This window comes from Carlito syrichta, unplaced genomic scaffold, assembly GCF_000164805.1.
Source record: "Carlito syrichta isolate Samal-C Ts95f unplaced genomic scaffold, Tarsius_syrichta-2.0.1 Scaffold307277, whole genome shotgun sequence".
Taxonomy (NCBI): domain Eukaryota; kingdom Metazoa; phylum Chordata; class Mammalia; order Primates; family Tarsiidae; genus Carlito; species Carlito syrichta.
This window is the reverse complement of record NW_007251373.1, coordinates 176,723-195,508: the sequence shown is the minus strand read 5'-3', so window position 1 is coordinate 195,508 and position 18,786 is coordinate 176,723. Positions and strand designations below refer to the sequence as shown.

Here is an 18,786-nt window from a genome sequence, read left to right as displayed (position 1 = left end):
ACAGTGGCTCATGCCTGTAATCCTAGCACTTTAGGAGGCCAAGGCTGGAGGATCGGTTGAGGTAAGGAGTTTGAGACCAGCCTGGACAACATAGTGAGACCCTGTCTCTAAAATAAAATGAAATAAAAAGTTTTAACTTAAAAAAAGAAAAAGATATGTTGAAGTCCCAATCTCCAGTACCTCAGAATGTGACCTTATTTGGAAATAGGGTCACTGCAGATGTAATTAGTTAAGAAGAGATTATATTGGAGGAGTCTGGGTTCTTTATCCAATATGACTAAAATCCTTAGACAAAGAACGCCATGTTAAGAGACTCACAGGGAGAAGGCACCCATGGGAAGCTGGAGGCAGAGATTAGAGCTATGCTGTCACAAGCCAAGGAAGGTCTGGACCACCAGAAACCAGGAAGAAGCAAGGAAGCTCCCTCCTCCACAGGCTCTGGAAGGAGCATGGCCCTACCAACACCTTGATTTTGGACTTCTGGCATCTAGAAGTGTGAGAAAATCAATCACTGTTATTTCAGACCATCCAGTTTGCAGTACTTTGTTACAGCAGACCTAGGAAACAGGTGCAATAATTACATACCAACCCCTTGTACACCATGAGGGCTGTCTCCAGCAGCCTTGTTCCACCCCTGTCCCCACCACCCCCAACCCCCATCCGTCAACTCACTGGTCTTGGCAAACAGCCAGTCATGATCCCATGGTCAGAAAAAACCCAGGCAGCGAGATACTAAGATGCCTTTTAGAAGTGTGTGCCCAGGTTTAGAACAACTTGCCATCAAATTTGTAGCATTGATGGGCCTGCTCCCCACATGATAAAGCTGCAGCTCTCCTGGAAAAAGTACGTCACAGAGAGTTCATCTGAAAGGAATCTGGTTCAATTAGCACAGGCAATTCTTGATTTAGGAGGAGGAGAACCAGGCCTTCCTGGATGGATAAAAGTCACATGGGGTATCCAGACTTATTTTTGCCACTGCAGGGGCATAGGACACACTACCCCAAAGTATGACTGTAGGAGACCAGAATGAGCCACCCCCAAAATATACTCCTTGGGCATATTTTGAGCTGGTTATTCTCAGAAACTGCAGACACGGGAACAGCTCTAAAAAGCTGTTCTTTTAAAAAGGAAACTTACATTCATAAAGAAAATCTACATTAGTAAAATATCTGTATTAGGGAGAGGGTTGCTTGATAACTTTTATTTCCTGAGAGACTTTATCTGCATAGCAAGGCAACCTTTATTCACCATAGAATTTACCTCTTTAGGCAGGACAGGCGCAGTGGCTCACTTTGGGAGCCCAAGGCGAGAGGACTGCCTGAGCCCAGGAGTTCGAGACCAGCCTGGGCAACTTGGCGGGACCTCATCTCTACAATAAATTTAAAAAATTAGCCAGGCATGGTGGCACATGCCTGTAGTTCCAGCGACTTGGAAGGCTGAGGTGGAAGGATCACCTAAGCCCAGCAGGTTGAGGCTATGGTGGCCATGAGCATGCTACTGCACTCCAGCCTGGGAGACAGAGTGAGACTCCAACTCAAAAAAAAAAAGAAGAAGAAAGAATTCCCCACCCATCCCCACCTTCCCATGACTTCTGTCCCCCAGAAGCCTTAAGGACCTGTTCCTTTTTGTAGCTCAGGATGCTGTAAAAATTCTAATCATCTGACTCATTGGAGTTTTATATTTTGTGCAACTTCTGGGCCTGTGCACATAATTAAAATGGCTTTTCTCCTATTAATCTGTCTACTGTCAATTTATATCATCGACTTAATTAGCAAACCTTTAGAAGATAGAAAGCTTTCTCTTCCCACACCTCCCAGAGAACATCTCTTTACCTGAACTGCCAATGTGGTAGAAATCAAACAAGCAGAAGCTGCCAAGAGTGAGGAGTGTTACAACAGGTAAAAGAAGGGGCCGGGTGCGATGTCTCATGCCCCTAATCCCAGCACTTTGGAAAGTTGAGGCAATTGGAACACTTGAGCCCAGAAGACCAGCCTGGGCAACATAGTAAGACCTTATCGCTACAAAAAATTAGCTAGGTGTGGTGCCATATGCCAGTAATCCCAGCTACTCAGGAAGCTGAGACAGAAAGAACACCTGAATTCAAGAGGTCGAATCTGCAGTGAGCCATGATTATGCCACATCAGCCTGAGCGACAGAGTGAGATTCTGACTCAAAAGGGAAATTGTCCAACTGTCTTGCTGTAAGAAGCTGCAGGGATAATTATGGCAGCAGCTAACATTTCCTATGACACTGCTATATACCAGGCACTATGGTGAATGTTTTGCTTAAACTCAGGTCATCCTTGTAACAATCCAATAAGACAGAGACCTTTATTGATGAACCTGAGGTTCAGAGAGGGAAAGTAACTTGCCCAAAGGCACACAGCTACTTGATAACAGACTCAGAGCTCTTTTTTTTTTTTTTTTTTTTTTTAAGAGAGCAAGATTTATTGAGAGCAGAAAAGCTCCCACAGTGGGAGGGGACCCAAGGGGGTTGCCCAGAGCTCTGTCTTCTTACAGAGTCAAATCAGATAAGCCCTGAGGGACCAGGAATCTGTTTGGACTGACCAGATGTTCTGACTCCCACTCCAGAATTCTTCCAATTATCCAGGCTTTCTTCTCAGAACTGAAAAATAATCCTTGTCTGGCTACTTTGAGAACTCTCAAAAGGATTAATAAGATTTTTTTTTTTTTTTGAGTTGGAGTCTCCCTCTGTCGCCCAGGCTGTAGTGCAATGGCACACTCACGGTCACTGCAGCCTCGACCTAGGGCTCAGGCAATCCTTCTTCCTCAGTCTTTCAAATAACTGAAACTACAGGCATGCACCACCACGCTCATCTAATTTTTTTTTTTATTTATCGCAGAGATGAGAGCTCACCAAGTTGGCCAGGCTAGTCTCAAACCCTTGAGCTCAGGCAATCCTCTCACCTAGGCCTCCCAAAGTGCTGGGATTATAGGCATGAATCACCGTGGCTGGCAATAAGATTTTTAAAGTAATACTTTATGATTGTTTTTGAATCAGGTTCTTCAAGCCCGTTTAGTTTCTCTCCATGCCTTAATATCTTTCTCCTTATATCTGCCACATATTTTTCACCTCAAAAGGTTTGCTTTTTTTATTCTATTATGCATACAAAGCCCAACAAATCCTAGTACCATTTTTTTGCAGCTTAGTTCAAAGAATGTATACAACCAATAAAATCTTAATTATGACAGAAAAAAAAAAAAGAATGGATTTGAAAAATCATACTCCTCCTTATTAGCCCAAAGGGAGTTGAAAGCAACGAAGCTTTTGGTCTCAGGTGAATCCTTTATTATTTCAAACCGAGACAGACATTTTTTTCAAAGACAGTTGCACAGTCATTGTCACAAGCATGTTAATAAGTCTATTTGCAAGAAAGAATATGCTACAAGTCATGCTATTCATATTTTCAATAGCATTCTGGCAAAAATAAAAGACATTTCCAATTTGTCAAACATTTAATGAACAGTAAAATCTACTTTCTGCCTTTGGGTAAATACATGGTGTCTTTCAGTGAAGTAGAAAATAGATCACGTGAAGACTGCTTCTTGGAACTACCCATGGCTCCAATGACCATCAGCCCCTCTGGCTGAACTTCTCGGCTATCTTCTGCAGTTCCAAATCCATTGCAGCCAAGTTTTCGAGTTCTTTCTCCTGAAAAATATGAAAAAGTGAAGGCATGAGGTCCTGAATCAATGTGTTTTGCTGCAGTTTGAGGGAGTCTGAATGGAAAGAGGAATTTTAGTATGTTACATGCTATTTGAGACAACATGCACGCTCCCAAAGCGTGTTCCCTTGACTGGCAGCATCAGCATCATCAATAGTGTTACCTCTCCCAGAGGTAAATTTTTTTCTTTTTATTATTTATTTTTTGGTAGAGATGGGATCTCAATATGTTGCCCAGGCATATCTCAAATTCTTGGGCTGTTGCCCAGGCTGGTCTCAAATTCCTGGACTCAAATGATCCTCTTGCCTCACCCAGCCCCAAATATAAATTTCTAATTGCAATAGGGCATAAACCAATAGAGATAGCAAACTAAATAGCCAGGCAACTAATTTCTGCTCACCTATTCTTCCTACCTTGGGAGAGAGAGATGAACAGTCAAATGCCCAAGAGGAAAACACTAGGGTGGTGACTGTCAACCTTGGCTGAACATTGCAACCACCTGGGAGCTTTAAAATCTCCTGATGCCTGGTCAGCACCCAGTACCAATTAGACAGAATCTCTGGAGGTGATCCCAAACACAGTGGTTGTTCAAGCTCTCCAGGTGATTCCAGTGTGCAGCCAAGATTGAAAAGCACTGCAACAGAGGGCGGTGAGCAGGGATATGGATGATGGCCAGAGAGTGCGTGAAAATCGACCCCAGAGGTGGTCTCCACTCTGATACTGTGGCACCATTATCATAGTGACTAATTCCCACCAGTTTCTTCCTATTAATATCAGTCTTGAACATAACATACTAGCATTGACCAAAGAAACTTAATTTTAAGCAAGAGCTCCACACCGTACCTCTTCCTCTGTCAGAACTCTCTGGTCAGCCCTGTCCTTTTCATCTTCTGCCTCGTGGCGTGTGCTCATAGGCTCCTCAGAATCATAGAAGTCTGGAAACTCAGCCGACTTCTTCCTGTAGTGAAGGAGCTGGTCAAGTTCAGCTATTCTGTCATACTGTCTTTTCAGATCCAGCTTGGGGGTCCTGGCGAGGTTTCCTTTCTCATAACCCCAATTCACATCCTCCGAGAAGGGTTTTTTCTCCCACCAGTCATAGTTGTATTCTGGGAAGAAATTCTTCTCATTCAAGGTCAGTCCATTTTCCTCTTCACCCTCGAGAAAATTGTCATCCATGTTGTCTCTCCTCTCAAAATGGCCGCTCTTCCACTGGAGAGGGTCATAGTATGGGTTGAATAGTTCCCCTAATCTCTTCCTCTTTTCGGTTGTGTGATGTGGGGCGTACTGTTTGTCTTGAAGCCTGGCTTCCTCCCTGATTTCTACAGCACCTTGCAGGTCTCCCTGCTGCCGCCACTTGCCTGGGGTTTCCTCCTCCCCATAGTTGAGGTAATTTCTGTCCAGCTCTTTCCACTCACCTTGTGGATGCCTCCTGGCCTTGTCCATTTGGCTTTCTTGAACACGGTGGTGTCCTTCGCCCAAGAATCTTTTCTCTTCTCTAGTGTCAGACATGGAATAGGCACCCAGCTCCCCTCCCCTGCCTCTGTGATGGCGTCTCTTTCCCCCCTCAAGACCTCTCTCTTCCTCACTTTCTTCACTATAACCATGTGCCACGCTGTCAAGCTCTGAGCTGGGACGGCTTCTCTTGTCCTCCTCATCCCGCTTCTCCTCACTAAAAGGCCTTGGAGCCCTGTACTCCTCACTTCCTCTGCCCCCGTGTCGTTCCCCCTCCAGGTCCTCAGGGGCCCGGACACCGGGATAACTCCGCACATCTTCCCCATATTCGGGTTCTTCCTCTGAAGCCCTGTAGTGGGCGGAATGGTGGTCCCTCTTTTCCCCTAAACCGGTCATGCCTAGGTTTGACTCTTCAGATTTCTCAAGAGGCTGCCCCCTTTCCTCTGAGGGAAGATTCCCTTCCTGAGAGGACCTGTCGGGCCTGCTCCTCCCATGGTGGTGTCTGGGCCTTGAGCGTCGTTTGGCCACCTCAGAGGCAGCATCCTCCTCACTTTCCTCAGATTCTTCCTGGCTTTGGGGTTGGTTCTTAGACTCTTGGGGGCGTTTCTCCAGGCTCCTTGTCTCCTCTCCACTCTCCTGGCTACTTTTCTCCCGGCTGTGTGTCTTCTCTTCAGAGTGCTCAGCAGAGTGTGTATCAGATCTGGTCACTAATTCCTCTTTTTTCTTAGCTGAGGCCTGATTTCGTTTGTTGAGCAAAGCATTTTGTGTCTCTCCTGGCTCTACTCCGTGTTTTTCTTCACTGCCCTCTTCTCTGAGCTCCCCTTTCTGAAAGTGTTCTTTCTCCCCTTCTTCCTCCCTGTCCTCCCCCTCGCTCTTCTCAGAATGGTGTGTCTTTGCTTCTTGGGAGACTTGACTGTTGGAGGGATAGGGGCTCCCCTGGGGCTCATCAGCTCGCTCTCGGCTGTGCCCACCTCCCTCTGCCCATTTATCTGTGTCTGGCTTTGTTGGGCCTTGGGTGTCCTCCTCCCTTGGGGCTCCTGATTCCTCTTTACTGGAGGGCCTGTGGGCTTCCAAACCGTCAACTGGGTCTCTTAACAATCTTACTTCAAACTTTGTGTTTTCATTTTCACTTTTCTCTTTGTCTTTGACCTCTTTTCCACCTATAATGAAAATAAAAAAGCAAGATTACAGTAGATCTACTGTGCAGAGAGGTCTACACAGAGCTGTGATCTGGTTGATCTGTCTCTGGATTCACCGTAGTCCCTAACACAAGGCCCAATCTATGTACTTAATACCATCATATCTGAATACTCCTATGTAATTGTGTTTGTTTTTTGAGTTGGAAACTCACTCTGTCACCCAGATTGGAGTGCAGTGGCACCCTCCCGGCCACCACAGCCTCAATCTGCTGGACTCCGGCGATCCTTCCGCCTCAGCCTTCCAAGTAGCTGGAACTATAGGCGCACGCCACCATACCCGGTTAATTTTTTAATTTATTGTAGAGATAAGGTCTCACCAAGTTGCCCAGGCGGGTCTCGAGCCCACGGGCTAAGGTATTCCACTAACCTCGGCCTCCCAAAGCATGGGATTGCAGGCTGAGCCACCGAGCCCAGTTTGTAATTTTTAAAGTGGTCTCATTTCAATCATTTCACTAAGGTAAAAATAAATAAAACTCCAAGATTAAAAAATAAAATAAAATAAAAAAGCAAATATAACTTCAGAATTGTTTGTGGCTCAAAAAGGACCTGCCTTGGCCACCACTGCAAATCCTGAGGATGCTGAAAATTGTTTGGATAATTATTCAAGTTAATAAAAGATACACACAGATTTCTTCTATAAGCAAATGCTATGAAATTTCCTGGGCTGTGTTTAAATCTAATAATTAGCTCTCTATATTTTTATGTTTTCATAATACCCAACGAGCATCTCTCACTGGTACTATCAATGATCAAATTAAAATCCACATATAGTTTATGAAATATTAGAAGGGAGACTCAGAAGACATCCTAGAATGCATCCAGTTTGACCTCTTCTTTTTGCAGACATTGACAACTCAGAGGGATAATAATTCAGGACCATTCTCTCCATGTTTATGCTAAGAAGGGGTTAACAAATTAGTATTATGTGAATGCTCTAACTATAATCCAGCTAAATATAGTTAAATAGCCCAAATGGGAGATAGCAAGATTCAAAGGAGGATTTAAACATTGTTAATAATTAGTTTATATTAGACTTTTATTGTCCAACTGACTGTGTAGATTCAAACTAGCAGTAATTGACATATAACTTAGTAACTGGTGATTAAAAGGATGTGTATTTCTTCCCTGAGAACACCACACAGCAGTGGCAAGGGCCATTTCTTCCTTCTCTCAGGTCCCATCTGCCCAACATGTTCTCAAATGTCGAAGATTAACTTCAGTATACTGAATTCTTTGTGTTTCATGAGTCAGCAGTTGATGGGTCAGGATCTTTGTCATCCAGGTTGAACTGCAGTGGCATGATCACGGTTCACTGCAGCCTCAACCTCCTGGACTCAAGCAATCCTTCCTCGTTAGCCTCCCAAGTAGCTGGGACTACCGGCATACACCACAACTCCCAGTTATTTTTTTGAGTGGGGGAGGGGGGAATAGATGAGGTCTTGCTATGCCCAGGCTGGTCTCAAACTTCTGGAATACCCTGTTCTCTGATATTTTAATTAAATGCTGTTCTCTCCTACCTTTTCCAAATATCAATAGATCTTTTACTAAATCCTCCTTAGCTCAAGGGCACCCATGAAAGGAGATATGCAGTTAATACTGTCTCGGTTGATAGCTAAGAGGCCTTGTATTTCAATCTATGTCACTGAGTTCAGATAGAACGTCCTGAGTCAAGCCTACTGGCAGCTTTGGGTCTATACTACCAGAGCCACTAGTCCTTAATGGCTATTGAGCACTTGGAATGTGGCTGGCCCAAACTGAGACATTCTGTATGTGTAAAATACACACCAGATTCCTAAGACTTCATATAAAAAGGAATGCAAAATATCTCAATAATTTTTATATCTATTATATGTTAGAATAATTTTTTTCTCCTTTTTGTGAGTCAAGATCTCACTTTGTGGCCCATGCTGGAGGTCAGTGTCACAATCACAGCCTCAATTTCCTGGATTCAAGTGATTCTTCTGCCTCAGCTTCCCAAGTAGCTGGAACAACAGGTGCAGCAATTATGCCCAGTTGATTTGATTTTTTTGTAGAGATGAGGTCTCACTATGTTGCCCATGCTGGTCTTGAACTACTGAACTCAAGCAATCTACCTGCCTCGACCTCCCAAAGTGCTGGGATTATAGGTGTGAGCCACTACACCTGACCAATGATAATATTTTGAATGTATTGGATAATATATGTATTTCAGATAGAATGAATATATAAAATTACATATTAGATTAAAATAAAATGTGTTACTGAAGTTAATTTCACCTGTGTCTTTTTACTTTTAAATTGGCTACTAGAAATTTAAAACTATACTTACAGCTCACATTGTATTTCTATTGAACAGCGCTGATGAGTCATTTTCAACTGATATTTGCAAAATTGATCTGTTTTGTAAAAATGTCCCAGAAATAGTGGACTGTCTGTGCCTTTCTGTAAATCCTAGTCTGGCATGACAATAATATTCTCATGTTTATGAGGCAAAGGAAATGTCCCTGGCTTTTAACACCCAGACACCAAGGGGCTGGCCCATCGGTCACCAGTCCCCTGACTTTTTAAGAGCCAGTAGTGCTATAAAGAAGGACAAAATTATGGACTTTGCAGCAAATTGGATGGAATTGGAGACCATCATACCTAGTGATCTATCACAGAAACAAAGAACAGAATACCGCATGTTCTCACTCATATGAGAGACCTGGATTTTAATCACAATAGCACAGTGAGGGATCAGCAGTTGCAGGACACTGCCAGGGGAGGAAGGGGGGAGGCATGTAACAACACAAAGCGTACCTAAACCAGGGGAAGTGAGGACCAGTTGGAGACCCAAACTTCGCCTCCACAAACACGACTTACGTACCTAATCCTGACTTGTACCCCACCTCTTTGTTAGAAAATAAAGTTAAAAAAAAAAAAAGAGTCAGTGGTGTGTGCATTATCAGGGCAGGGCTAGCCAGGTGGCAAAGGTAAGCAAGGAGGCATTGGGCAATGCTATTGACTAAATGTTTGTGTGCTTCCAAAATTCATACGTTGAGTCCTAGTCCCCAGAGTATGTGGAGGTGGAGCCTTTAGAAAGTGATTAAATCACAAGGGTAGAGCCCTCATAATGGGATTTGTGCCCTAATAAGAAGAGACATGGGAAAAAGAGAGACATGCGCTCCCCTTCTTCCAGGAGAAGAGACAGTGAGAAGGTGACTATCTATAAGCCAGGAAGTGTGGCCCCACAGACAATTTGATCTTGGACTTCCAGCCTTTACAATTGTGAAAAATAAATGTTGAGGTCATTGCTTTGTTAAACTCTGGTGTGTCCATGTGGCTCTTTGAGCTACAGCCCCCGGGTTTCCTAGCTTTGGCCCTCTCCCCTACCTTGGGGATTTGAAACTCCTCTCTCTCTCTCTCTCTCTCTCTCTCTCTAATTTACTTTCTAAATAAACTATATTTTCCATTCTGACAAAAAGAAAAAGAAATATTGGTTGTTTAAACCACCCCATCTATAGTAATTGTTACACCAGCTGGCACTAAGATTGACAAATACTGATGTCATTCTGAGAATCTCCTGAAATAGAGCTGATCAGACAAGTTCTCAGCCTCCAGGGGCAGAGGCTGTATGGCCCCTTACATACAGCCTACTGGTTGGTGGGATCCCAACTGTCAGGAACAGAAGTATTTTTATTTTTTTCCCCGGTGAAAGATGTACTGCCTGTAACAGCTTGTGCCTGAGGCCTAACACTTCCTCCTAAATTTAGCTTTAAGCCCCCACAGGTGAGATTGGAAAAAGGCTGTGATTAGCAGCACACAGTCACTGTCAATCTGTAAAGCCAAGGTGTGAAGTTGACTCTTGCTTTCCAGCAAAAAGAGGAAAATGTACTTCACTGTCATGCTGCAAGGATAACCTGATGGACCTTGCTCAAATAGATTCTTGTACCTGTTAAGAAATTGGACTACGTGTTTCCTAAGATCTCTTGAAGTCGTAAACAATTATTCTTCCATACTCCCCAAATGCTCGTTTGTTTGGTGAGTGTATGCTGACTCCGAGACATGCAGGAGACAGTGGGAATGAAGATGGGATTGGGGTGGGCCAGAAGCCACATAAAGGAGTTTATTATGCAGTTTGTTAAAAGCCCCACCAGTCTTCTGATCAGCTTAGGACATATCACCAAGAGAGAGAACTGGACTAGGACAAAGCTTCCAAACTGGTAGCCCAGAGGTGAGTTCTATTTGACCAAAACAGCATTTTTTAGTAAATTCAAATTTAGAAGCAAATTAAGAGGATGTCTCTTAAAAAATCAAAAGGTTAAATTATTTTGAAAAATCCCCAAATCTGATAATAGTCTATACTTCCCCACTATAGGGTTAGAGCTAAGAAACATCTGCTCCCCTTGGAAGGGGCATGAGCCCTCCAGCTTGGGAGTCACTTTCTATCCTGCCTTACTCCTTTATGTTATCTATCTGTCATTTGACATTTACTAGTTTCCCTGGGGCTCCCTCAACAGACATTGAAAGACCCCAAGGCAAAATCAGTGATGGGGCAGAGGCTAAAATTGCTACGGCCACTGCCTAAGGGCTAAGATCTTGGCAGGCAAGCAGAGCCCAGAGCCGGAGAGACATATTACAACTTTTCCCAGGCAATCAAGGTTGTTTGGTGGCCTGATATGACAGACTCCTCACCTTTGCATCAATCTGGGAAACAAAGGAAGGGAAAGGGAGATAGCAAGGTGGGTTTGCCCAAAGGGCTAATCATTATTCTCTGCCTAGAGACCCACTCTGTTTTCACTTCCTGTAATTGCTGGAAAGGAAAGTTGGGGAGATATTTAGAAAGAGATATGTGGTCTGGGAGTAGCAGGAAAGATTCCACCCACTGTTTATGGGGTCCTTAAAGGCTCAAACCCAAAGGTGGATTGAGTTACCCCAGGTTACCCTTTGGGTCAATTACCAACACTTGCTCCAAAAACAAAACAAAACAACATTTTATGCAGGAGGGCTCAGAGGCAGCAATAGCAAGAGATAATTGTCTTGCCATGGGAGATTTTAAAGGTGTAAGGAAAAATTAGAATCTACTCTTCCCAGTCTGACTGCAAATTTAAAGGTAGAAGAAGGTATTGAAGAGAGAAGTGTCTTCTGGATTTGTTTAAATTGGTTTGACTTCATGCATAAAAGAGACTGCACAGTTTTGTAAAACTGACCTCATGTTAATTCCCAATGGGTACTGCTTAGATCACTGTTTGAATTTTATTTGCAACAGAAACAGTTTCTTTTTGAGAAAACACCCCTGTGTAGACTCAAAGGCCATTAATTGGACTCATTGGGATGCTCTGCTTCTACCCTAAACCCTGCCAGTTCTCAGACCTGGAACTCCTGGTACCATTTGGTGGTACCTTCCATTCTAATAAGCAGTGCATTAAGATGCTTTAACTCATCTGTTGTGTAAATAGGACAGAAGTTTTCAAGTCACCTTTCTAAGGTTCCAGCTTCTCATTGTCAGAAGAGTGGAAGGCAAAGAGAAGAATGATTTTCCAATTTCCTGCTGTAGTTTCATCTCCCAACATACCCAGAAACCCCCTTAACGTCTAATCACAAACAAACACTCCTTACACCTCCCTCCAAACACAGGCCTATTCCAAAAACCCCAAATATGAAAACCAACGAATTTAAGAACTGATTGGCATCTCAAAAACTATCATTGAGTGCAATGCCTTCATTTTACTTTGAGGAAATAAGCCCAGAGAGGCAAGAGATCTTCCCATAGTTACACAGCTACTAAGTGGTAGAGCAGGGAATAGGAGTTCATATCTACATCTCAGATCCTAGTCTAGTCAATCAACATTCTTCCTACTGCATTATGCCCCAGTTCATTTGCAGGTAAAGCAGGAGATAGAGTACAGGAAGGAAAAGGATCACGGCGGCAACAAAGATCTGCCTGTAGTGCGGAACACTTACTCTTCTTCAGGACTTGCCGGCACTCAGAGGTGATAGGTGGAGCATTGGACTTCGACAGGGCATTTGAGAGGACCTCAATGATGCAGCGAGTCACCTAGAAGAAAACTCAAAAGCAGTTAGAAAAGCTGATGACACTAGAATGACGGACTACGCTACCCAGAGCTGCTGTCGAAGGAGGCTTGACTATGTGAACTGCACTGACGCAGGATCCTTTGGGTAGCAATACAGAGTTACGGGACCATAATGAAACCTTCCAAGTCTCTACACAGAACAATGCAACAATGCACTGAGTTGAGATTTCCCTGAGAAGGGAAATAAGCACCCATTTATGAACCCATTGGAAGGAAAATGCTGAGAAGACACAGCTATCATTAGGGACACTAAGATCTAGCTCAGGAAGGGCATCTCTTGTCTCCATTATTTTGGATGAAAATGTGACTTTGTAAGGCTGTGTTGTGTGCGTGTGTGTGTGCGTGTGTGGATGTGAGTTTGGTTTGGTATGTTAGGGAGGGGGCAATCTAGTCTCCAGATACAAGTCTAGATAGATCCTAAGACTGACATTTCAACTTACCATTTCTTCATTATGGTTCCTGTTCTCCACTGGCATGGAACTGACAGCTTTGAAGGAGAAAAAGAATGGAAAAGGATTTGAGTTGATTTTGTGGAAGCTGTATGAACCCAAACTCGCAAATAACCCCATGTTAGGTAGAGAGAGGGGCAGAATCAGCGCTAAGCAGAATACAGATAGTTGGGGGTGATGGCCATAGAGGCCATAATGGCTCCTATTGCATGTACACACACGTGTATACATATGTACACATGCACACACATGCATATGTACACACAGGTACACACATAGTTGTTTTTCCCTGGCAATGTCTTAACTATGTTTGAAAATAAATGCTATAGCCAATATAAATCAAATCCAGATCACAGACAATAGGAACTTTTAGGTTACTGGAAATGTTTTGTTTCCTGATCTGGGTGCTGGATACACAGGTGTGCTCATTAAGCTGTATACTCATGATCTGTACAGTTTTCTAAATATTATACTGAAATAAAAAGTTTAAAACAAAGCAAATCAAAGTAAAACCAGGGTGCCCTCTTCAACCCTTCTCTGCCCACCCAAGCTGGGGTAAAGATTCATGGCTCCCTCTGCATATCCCTCTTCTCAAGAAAATATCCTCCCCAAATTCACTTTACCAAAACACGATCATGACTTGTTGCATAATTAATCACCTCATTTTTTAGCCCCAAGTCCTTTGCCAGAACAAGCTTGCTTATGTATCTGTATCAACATTGTCTCCCTTCCCCAATGATGTCTCATTCTCCTAGTTCAGCATCAAGTTCATAATATCATATATAAATTTGCGTTTAACAACTTGTTGTTGAGACTATTTTAAAAGGGAATAATGTTAATTTATTTAAATCAATTTTCATGAGATTCTGCCTATTTTAAAACAGTGTTTGAAGTCACCTTGTCTTCTTAGAAAATGATCCAGGTAATTTTAATTTTCCAGTGTCATTTTTTTCTCCTCTCTCAAAGCTGCTTTGATTTTTTTACTTTTCATTTTTACATTGCTCTGCGTAAGCCCTTTCCATTAGAACAGCTCAAAGCATTTACATATAAGTTCATCTCTATAGTTCTTCTGGCACTTTCTAGAGTAGACAACTCCTATTACGGCAGGATAAGCTTAGTGCAGAAAATTGTTCTATGTTTCTGAGACAAAAGAAGAGTGAGCTGGGATAAGTAGAGCAAAACCCTCAGACCTCAGACACGGAAGATACTCAAATGCAGTTTATTCGTGACTAGCAATCTGACCTTTCCTCCCAAAAGGCTTTGCTTTCCAAGCCTCTGTAACATTCTTCCCCCTGTGAGATGTATCAATTACATATATGTATCATTACATATCATAGGCTTCAACCTAGAAATAACACACTTATTTCACTAACTTTACTAATTTTTTCTTTTCAAAGCATGGTTGGGATCTACTTCAATTTTTTCAAGAGACCCAGAGTTATCCAGTTAGAATCATTTTTAAATGTTTGAAAAGTGATTAACAAGCTATGAAGACCCTAAGCTCTTTCTAAAATTCAGGTAAGACAAGATTTAGATGGTCCACTTTGGGAACCCAAGGTCCAATATGCCAGGTTGTTCTTTTATTCCCAAAATGGCTGTTATCTGAGAACACACCCACTTGGACTCTTTCTATTTCCACTTGAAATCTGTAACATCCTCTGGAAAGAAATAACTATAGGAGAATTACTTTCCTAATAAACTAGAAGGTGTCTTTCTAAAATCCAGCTTTATTAAAATACTTTTTTTCTTTTTTCACAAATGTAAAGTAGATACTTTTATTAATGGCTGGTATTGCCAAAGTATTAATAGCTATCAGATTTGGAAGAAAAGAAAGATTTTTCTTTTATTACTCGAGACAATTTATAGCCTATGTTTGTTATTACAGAACAGTCTCATTTCTCTGATTGAGGCTCTTCAGATCTCTTTTTGATAGAAAAAAATACCAGGGTCTGTTTGTGAAAGTGCACTATATATCTTGGTGAGCCATCTCAGTGCCACCATATTTCTTCCAATAGAATCTGTGACAGCAAAGTAACAGCCAAAGACATGTTGTTCCCCTAAAGTAGCTCAACTTCTCTTTGTAGATAGTAAGATTCAGGGGGCACAAAAAAAAAATCAAATACTCATGTTAAAAGCAAAGTAATCAAATGGTAGGAAAAAACCAAATAATATGGCAAATCTGATAACTTCCAATAACTTTAATATATAAGACTATTATGGTTTGATCCCAGACTGAAAATATAGCTGTAAAATAAATTAAGCAAGCTCTTCGGGAGGCAGAAACCATCTTACATAGAATAATAAGGATATCATGTGGCTAATTCACTCATAATAATTTTTAGAGCTCAGCAGCTACTGCAGAAGGTTGTGGAACTCCCTTCAGAAGCTCCTAAGAGTGGGAAATGAACTAGATGGTTTTTTGAAGTTTTCCCCAGCCCTGTGATTTTGCAAATAACAAACTCTATTTGAAAGTTATTATATCTTATTGCCAGGGCCTGGGGGAAGGTGGAAATGGGGAGGTGTCTGTTAATGGGTATAGGTTGTCTTTTGGGGGTGATGAAAATGTTCTGAAATTTGGTAGTGGTGATGGTTACACAATCTGCAAATATACTGAAAATTATATATATACATATATGTCTGAATTATACATGTTTAAAGGGTGGATTTTAAGGTGTATGAATTATAGCTCAAATTTTTTTTCTTAAGAATGTAATGTCTCCATTTTACCTGACATTAAATTATAAGGCTTTATTAAAATATTCTCTTACATAAGAGCTCTGTATGTATTTTCACCACAATAGTTAAACAATTTCCACAAATGTCACTGTTTTTGTGGTCAATAGTACAACGTACAGCACAACCTTAGTCTCTCAAGCAAATTTTTTCTGAAAGTATTTTGACCAGAAAGAATTCCAAATTATTTATTTTGTTTGCTTTAATGAAATTGAGGGTTTGTATTGGCAATCTGTAAAAATGACAAGAATTTTAGAAAATTCTGAATGTATATAGCGTGCAATAAAATAAATTACTAACAGGTTTAATTTGGGGTCTACATTTTCCATTCAACAATAGTTGTCAATAAAAGATATATATTCATGGAGGACAATATCTTAATTTTATTCAGGAAATTCAATATCAGATATGAATAATTCTCTCAAGGTCATGAAAACAGCCAAATAAAACCTCTAGTAGAATTTGATGGCGGTATATTTACTTCTCAATTGTCTCATCCATAGTGAATTTACTTCAACACACACACACACACTCACACACATTTTTCAAATCTTCAGAATTCATTTCTTTGAAACTCAGAGTACTTTGAAAAATCAACACCACAACCTCCATACATAAAGAGAGAAACTGCTAAATATCTATTGGTTAAAATTTCATCCTCCTAAATTGACTTAAAAAAAAAACATCCTTTTTACTACTCTGAAGACGCTCCTGTGGTTATTTTCTACTCTACTTATTTTCCTGGATACAAAAAGTCAGAATATCTACTGCATTTTCCATTCATAATTTAAAATGAATGAATTTGAGTATGAAATTATCTTTCTCTAGAGGTGGAAATACAAAACACAGAAACATATTACGCCTGCACACACTTATACACGAACACATACGCACACATATATTATAATAACATGTTAAAAATACATATATAACTATGGAATTTATCTCATCATGTTTATATAATAATGATAATAGTTGGCAGATGCCAACTAATATATCGCTACATGTTGCCTGCCTCTGTAGTCACCTGGCTTAAAAAGCCAAACGGACGCAGAATCAGACTACACCGAGGTATCTCTCGACTGGCAGAGAGAGCGTGACATTTTACAAGTGACCACAACATGTGGGGTTTCCTCGGAGGTGAGGCAGGTTTCCTTTCTTCCTACCTACAGGAAAACTCAGATATGAGCAGACTGAGACTCTCCAGTCTGAACTGGAAAGCCCTCTACCTTTTTCCAAGTCAAACGGTCGGGGGGAGTTGGAGGGAAAGACCCAGGGAAGAGAAGAAAGAAAGAACCTCAAGCCAGAGAGAAACCTTCCACTCGACCCTCCCTCTCTCAGTGGCGGAGCGAGCCTGGCGCTGTCCGCGGTGCTGAACGACCCGCCGCGCCCACTCACCGGCCAGCACCGCGGCTCCCAGGAGGCTGAGAAGCACGGCAGGCGGCATGGCTCGGCTCGCCAGGACCTGCGCGGAGAACAGGATGGTGGCTGGACCGATGAGGCGAGGTGCAGAAGGAAGGCGAGATGGAGGTGCTCCGGGAAACCCGCGTGCGTCTGGGTCCCCGCGGTGTGGCGCGGTTGGCGCAGGCCCCGCTCTTTTAAAGGGTGGGCGGGGGCCGCAGGGCCGGGAGGGGCGGGCAGTCGGGAGGGGGGCGCCTTCCAGCTCAGCCCTGACGTCACGAAGCAGCCCCCCGGGCGCCGACGCAAACAGGCGGAAATTTACGCCAGTCCAGTCGCCTGGGTGTGCTGGGTCTGGAGCGGGAGTGGGGAGGAGGGCGGGCGAAAGAACGGGAAGGTGAGGGAGGTGGTGTAGATCTGAGACGAGAGCGGGGTCAGGCGGGAGGTTCCGCCTAGATAGCCTACGCTTGCTCCTCATCTCCCCCTCACACACACTACACACACCTCCAAATCTAAAAACGTGTATTCGTGGCTGTGTGCATATGCGTGTGGTTCTGCTGGGAGTGTGTGCATGACTAAGTCGTTTGTGTTTCCACGACCCAGCTGAGGGAAAGACTCTGCTAACAAGAAAGAACTAAACGGTCGGTCCTGGAAAATGGAAGAGAGAGGCTTGAAAAAGAAGGTGCGGCCAGAGAATCATGGACTTGATGTTCCTTCAAACTTTTGGTCTTTATAGCTATCTATAGGTATCCATGATTCCATGTGTCTATTCTCATTCTCTCTCTCTCTCTCTCTCTCTCTCTCTCTCTCTCTCTCTCTCTCTCTGTCTCTCTCTCTTTCTCTCCTCTCTCTCTCTCTCTCCCTCCCTCTTTCCCTTCCTCTCCCTGCCTCCACTCTGAATAACATATACACATAGAAGAAACAAACAAACAACAACAACAAAAACATAGTACAAAGGAGTCTCCCTTTCATCTCTGTCTCTAGTTTTCAAGTTCCTTATCTTTCTGCAGTCAACATGACTGTATCACTTTCTGTGATTTAGGCTTAATATGTTTTGGAACATACACAGCTGCATCTTGTTTTGAATGGCTGCATTGTATTACATTGTATAAGTACGCTAGAATTTATTTTAACCAGTCCCCTCCCTGTTGGGCATTTCTTTGGATTGTTACCTTTGGTCTTTACTACTTTACAAAAGAGCTATAGTCTCAGGGGTGGTAGGAATAACCTGCTTGTAAAAACCACATCCTACAAGCCCAATGCATCCTCTCTTGCTTTAAAAATGAGACAGGAAAATATTTTATTATGTGTGAGAAAAAGGTGAAAACATCTTTCAGAATATTTTTGACATGGATTCCCTCAGCCTAATAAGAAATGAGGAAAAAAGCAGCAGGCAAGTGCCCTGGGTGGAAAAGGAACAATATTCTCTGCGCAGGCTTTTGGGAACAGAGTAAGACTTCATTTGGGTTCTCTTCATTCAGGAAATGAAGATGTCTGCATGCTCAGCTAAAAGAAGCTTTCAGTTTCCTTTTCCTGAAAATTAATGAGACTTCAACTCTTTTGCATGTGTTGATTGGATGGCTATATCCTTCTGGGAAGGTTGGGGATTATCTCGCCAATACCACAGCCACTAAATATTTGAAATAAAATCATCTTTAAAAGAATATTAGTGGAACAATTGGTAGACTTTGAATAAGATCTATGGAATACTTAATCATATTGTATTAATGGTCATTTCCTGATTTTGAAAGGTATTCTGTAATTATGTTAGAGAAATCTTTGTTTTTAGGAAATGCTCATTGACACATCCTGAGGTA

The 18,786-nt window shown here is 42.3% G+C and overlaps 1 protein-coding gene across 3 annotated transcripts; it reads right to left on the bottom strand.

The window, feature by feature from the left end:
• Positions 1-3,286: 3,286 nt before the first annotated feature.
• CHGB (chromogranin B) lies at positions 3,287-17,319 on the bottom strand. 3 transcript variants are annotated; one of them, XM_008064307.1, is made up of 5 exons: positions 16,970-17,319; positions 12,830-12,876; positions 12,259-12,352; positions 4,529-6,297; positions 3,287-3,672 (listed from the first exon to the last, which is right to left on the bottom strand). In XM_008064307.1, exons 1-5 carry the CDS (start codon positions 17,016-17,018, stop codon positions 3,595-3,597), a joined length of 2,037 nt encoding a protein of 678 aa, XP_008062498.1. In that variant the 5' UTR covers positions 17,019-17,319; the 3' UTR covers positions 3,287-3,594. The 3 variants fall into 3 exon arrangements, with proteins under 3 accessions (XP_008062498.1, XP_021571355.1, XP_021571356.1); XM_021715680.1 differs by having other exon boundaries at positions 3,287-3,669; XM_021715681.1 differs by having other exon boundaries at positions 4,529-6,050; positions 12,276-12,352; positions 16,970-17,165.
• Between the last annotated feature and the right edge of the window lie 1,467 nt (positions 17,320-18,786).

Bases quoted from the DNA above. Each gene is read 5' to 3' on its own strand.
- CHGB (XM_008064307.1), bottom strand. From the start codon at position 17,018: ATGCCGCCTGCCGTGCTTCTCAGCCTCCTGGGAGCCGCGGTGCTGGCC. The intron at 12,877-16,969 runs GTGAGTGGGCGC...TCTCCTTCAAAG, and splicing joins GGGAGCCGCGGTGCTGGCCG to CTGTCAGTTCCATGCCAGTG. The intron at 6,298-12,258 runs GTAAGTGTTCCG...TTTTCATTATAG, and splicing joins CCGGCAAGTCCTGAAGAAGA to GTGGAAAAGAGGTCAAAGAC.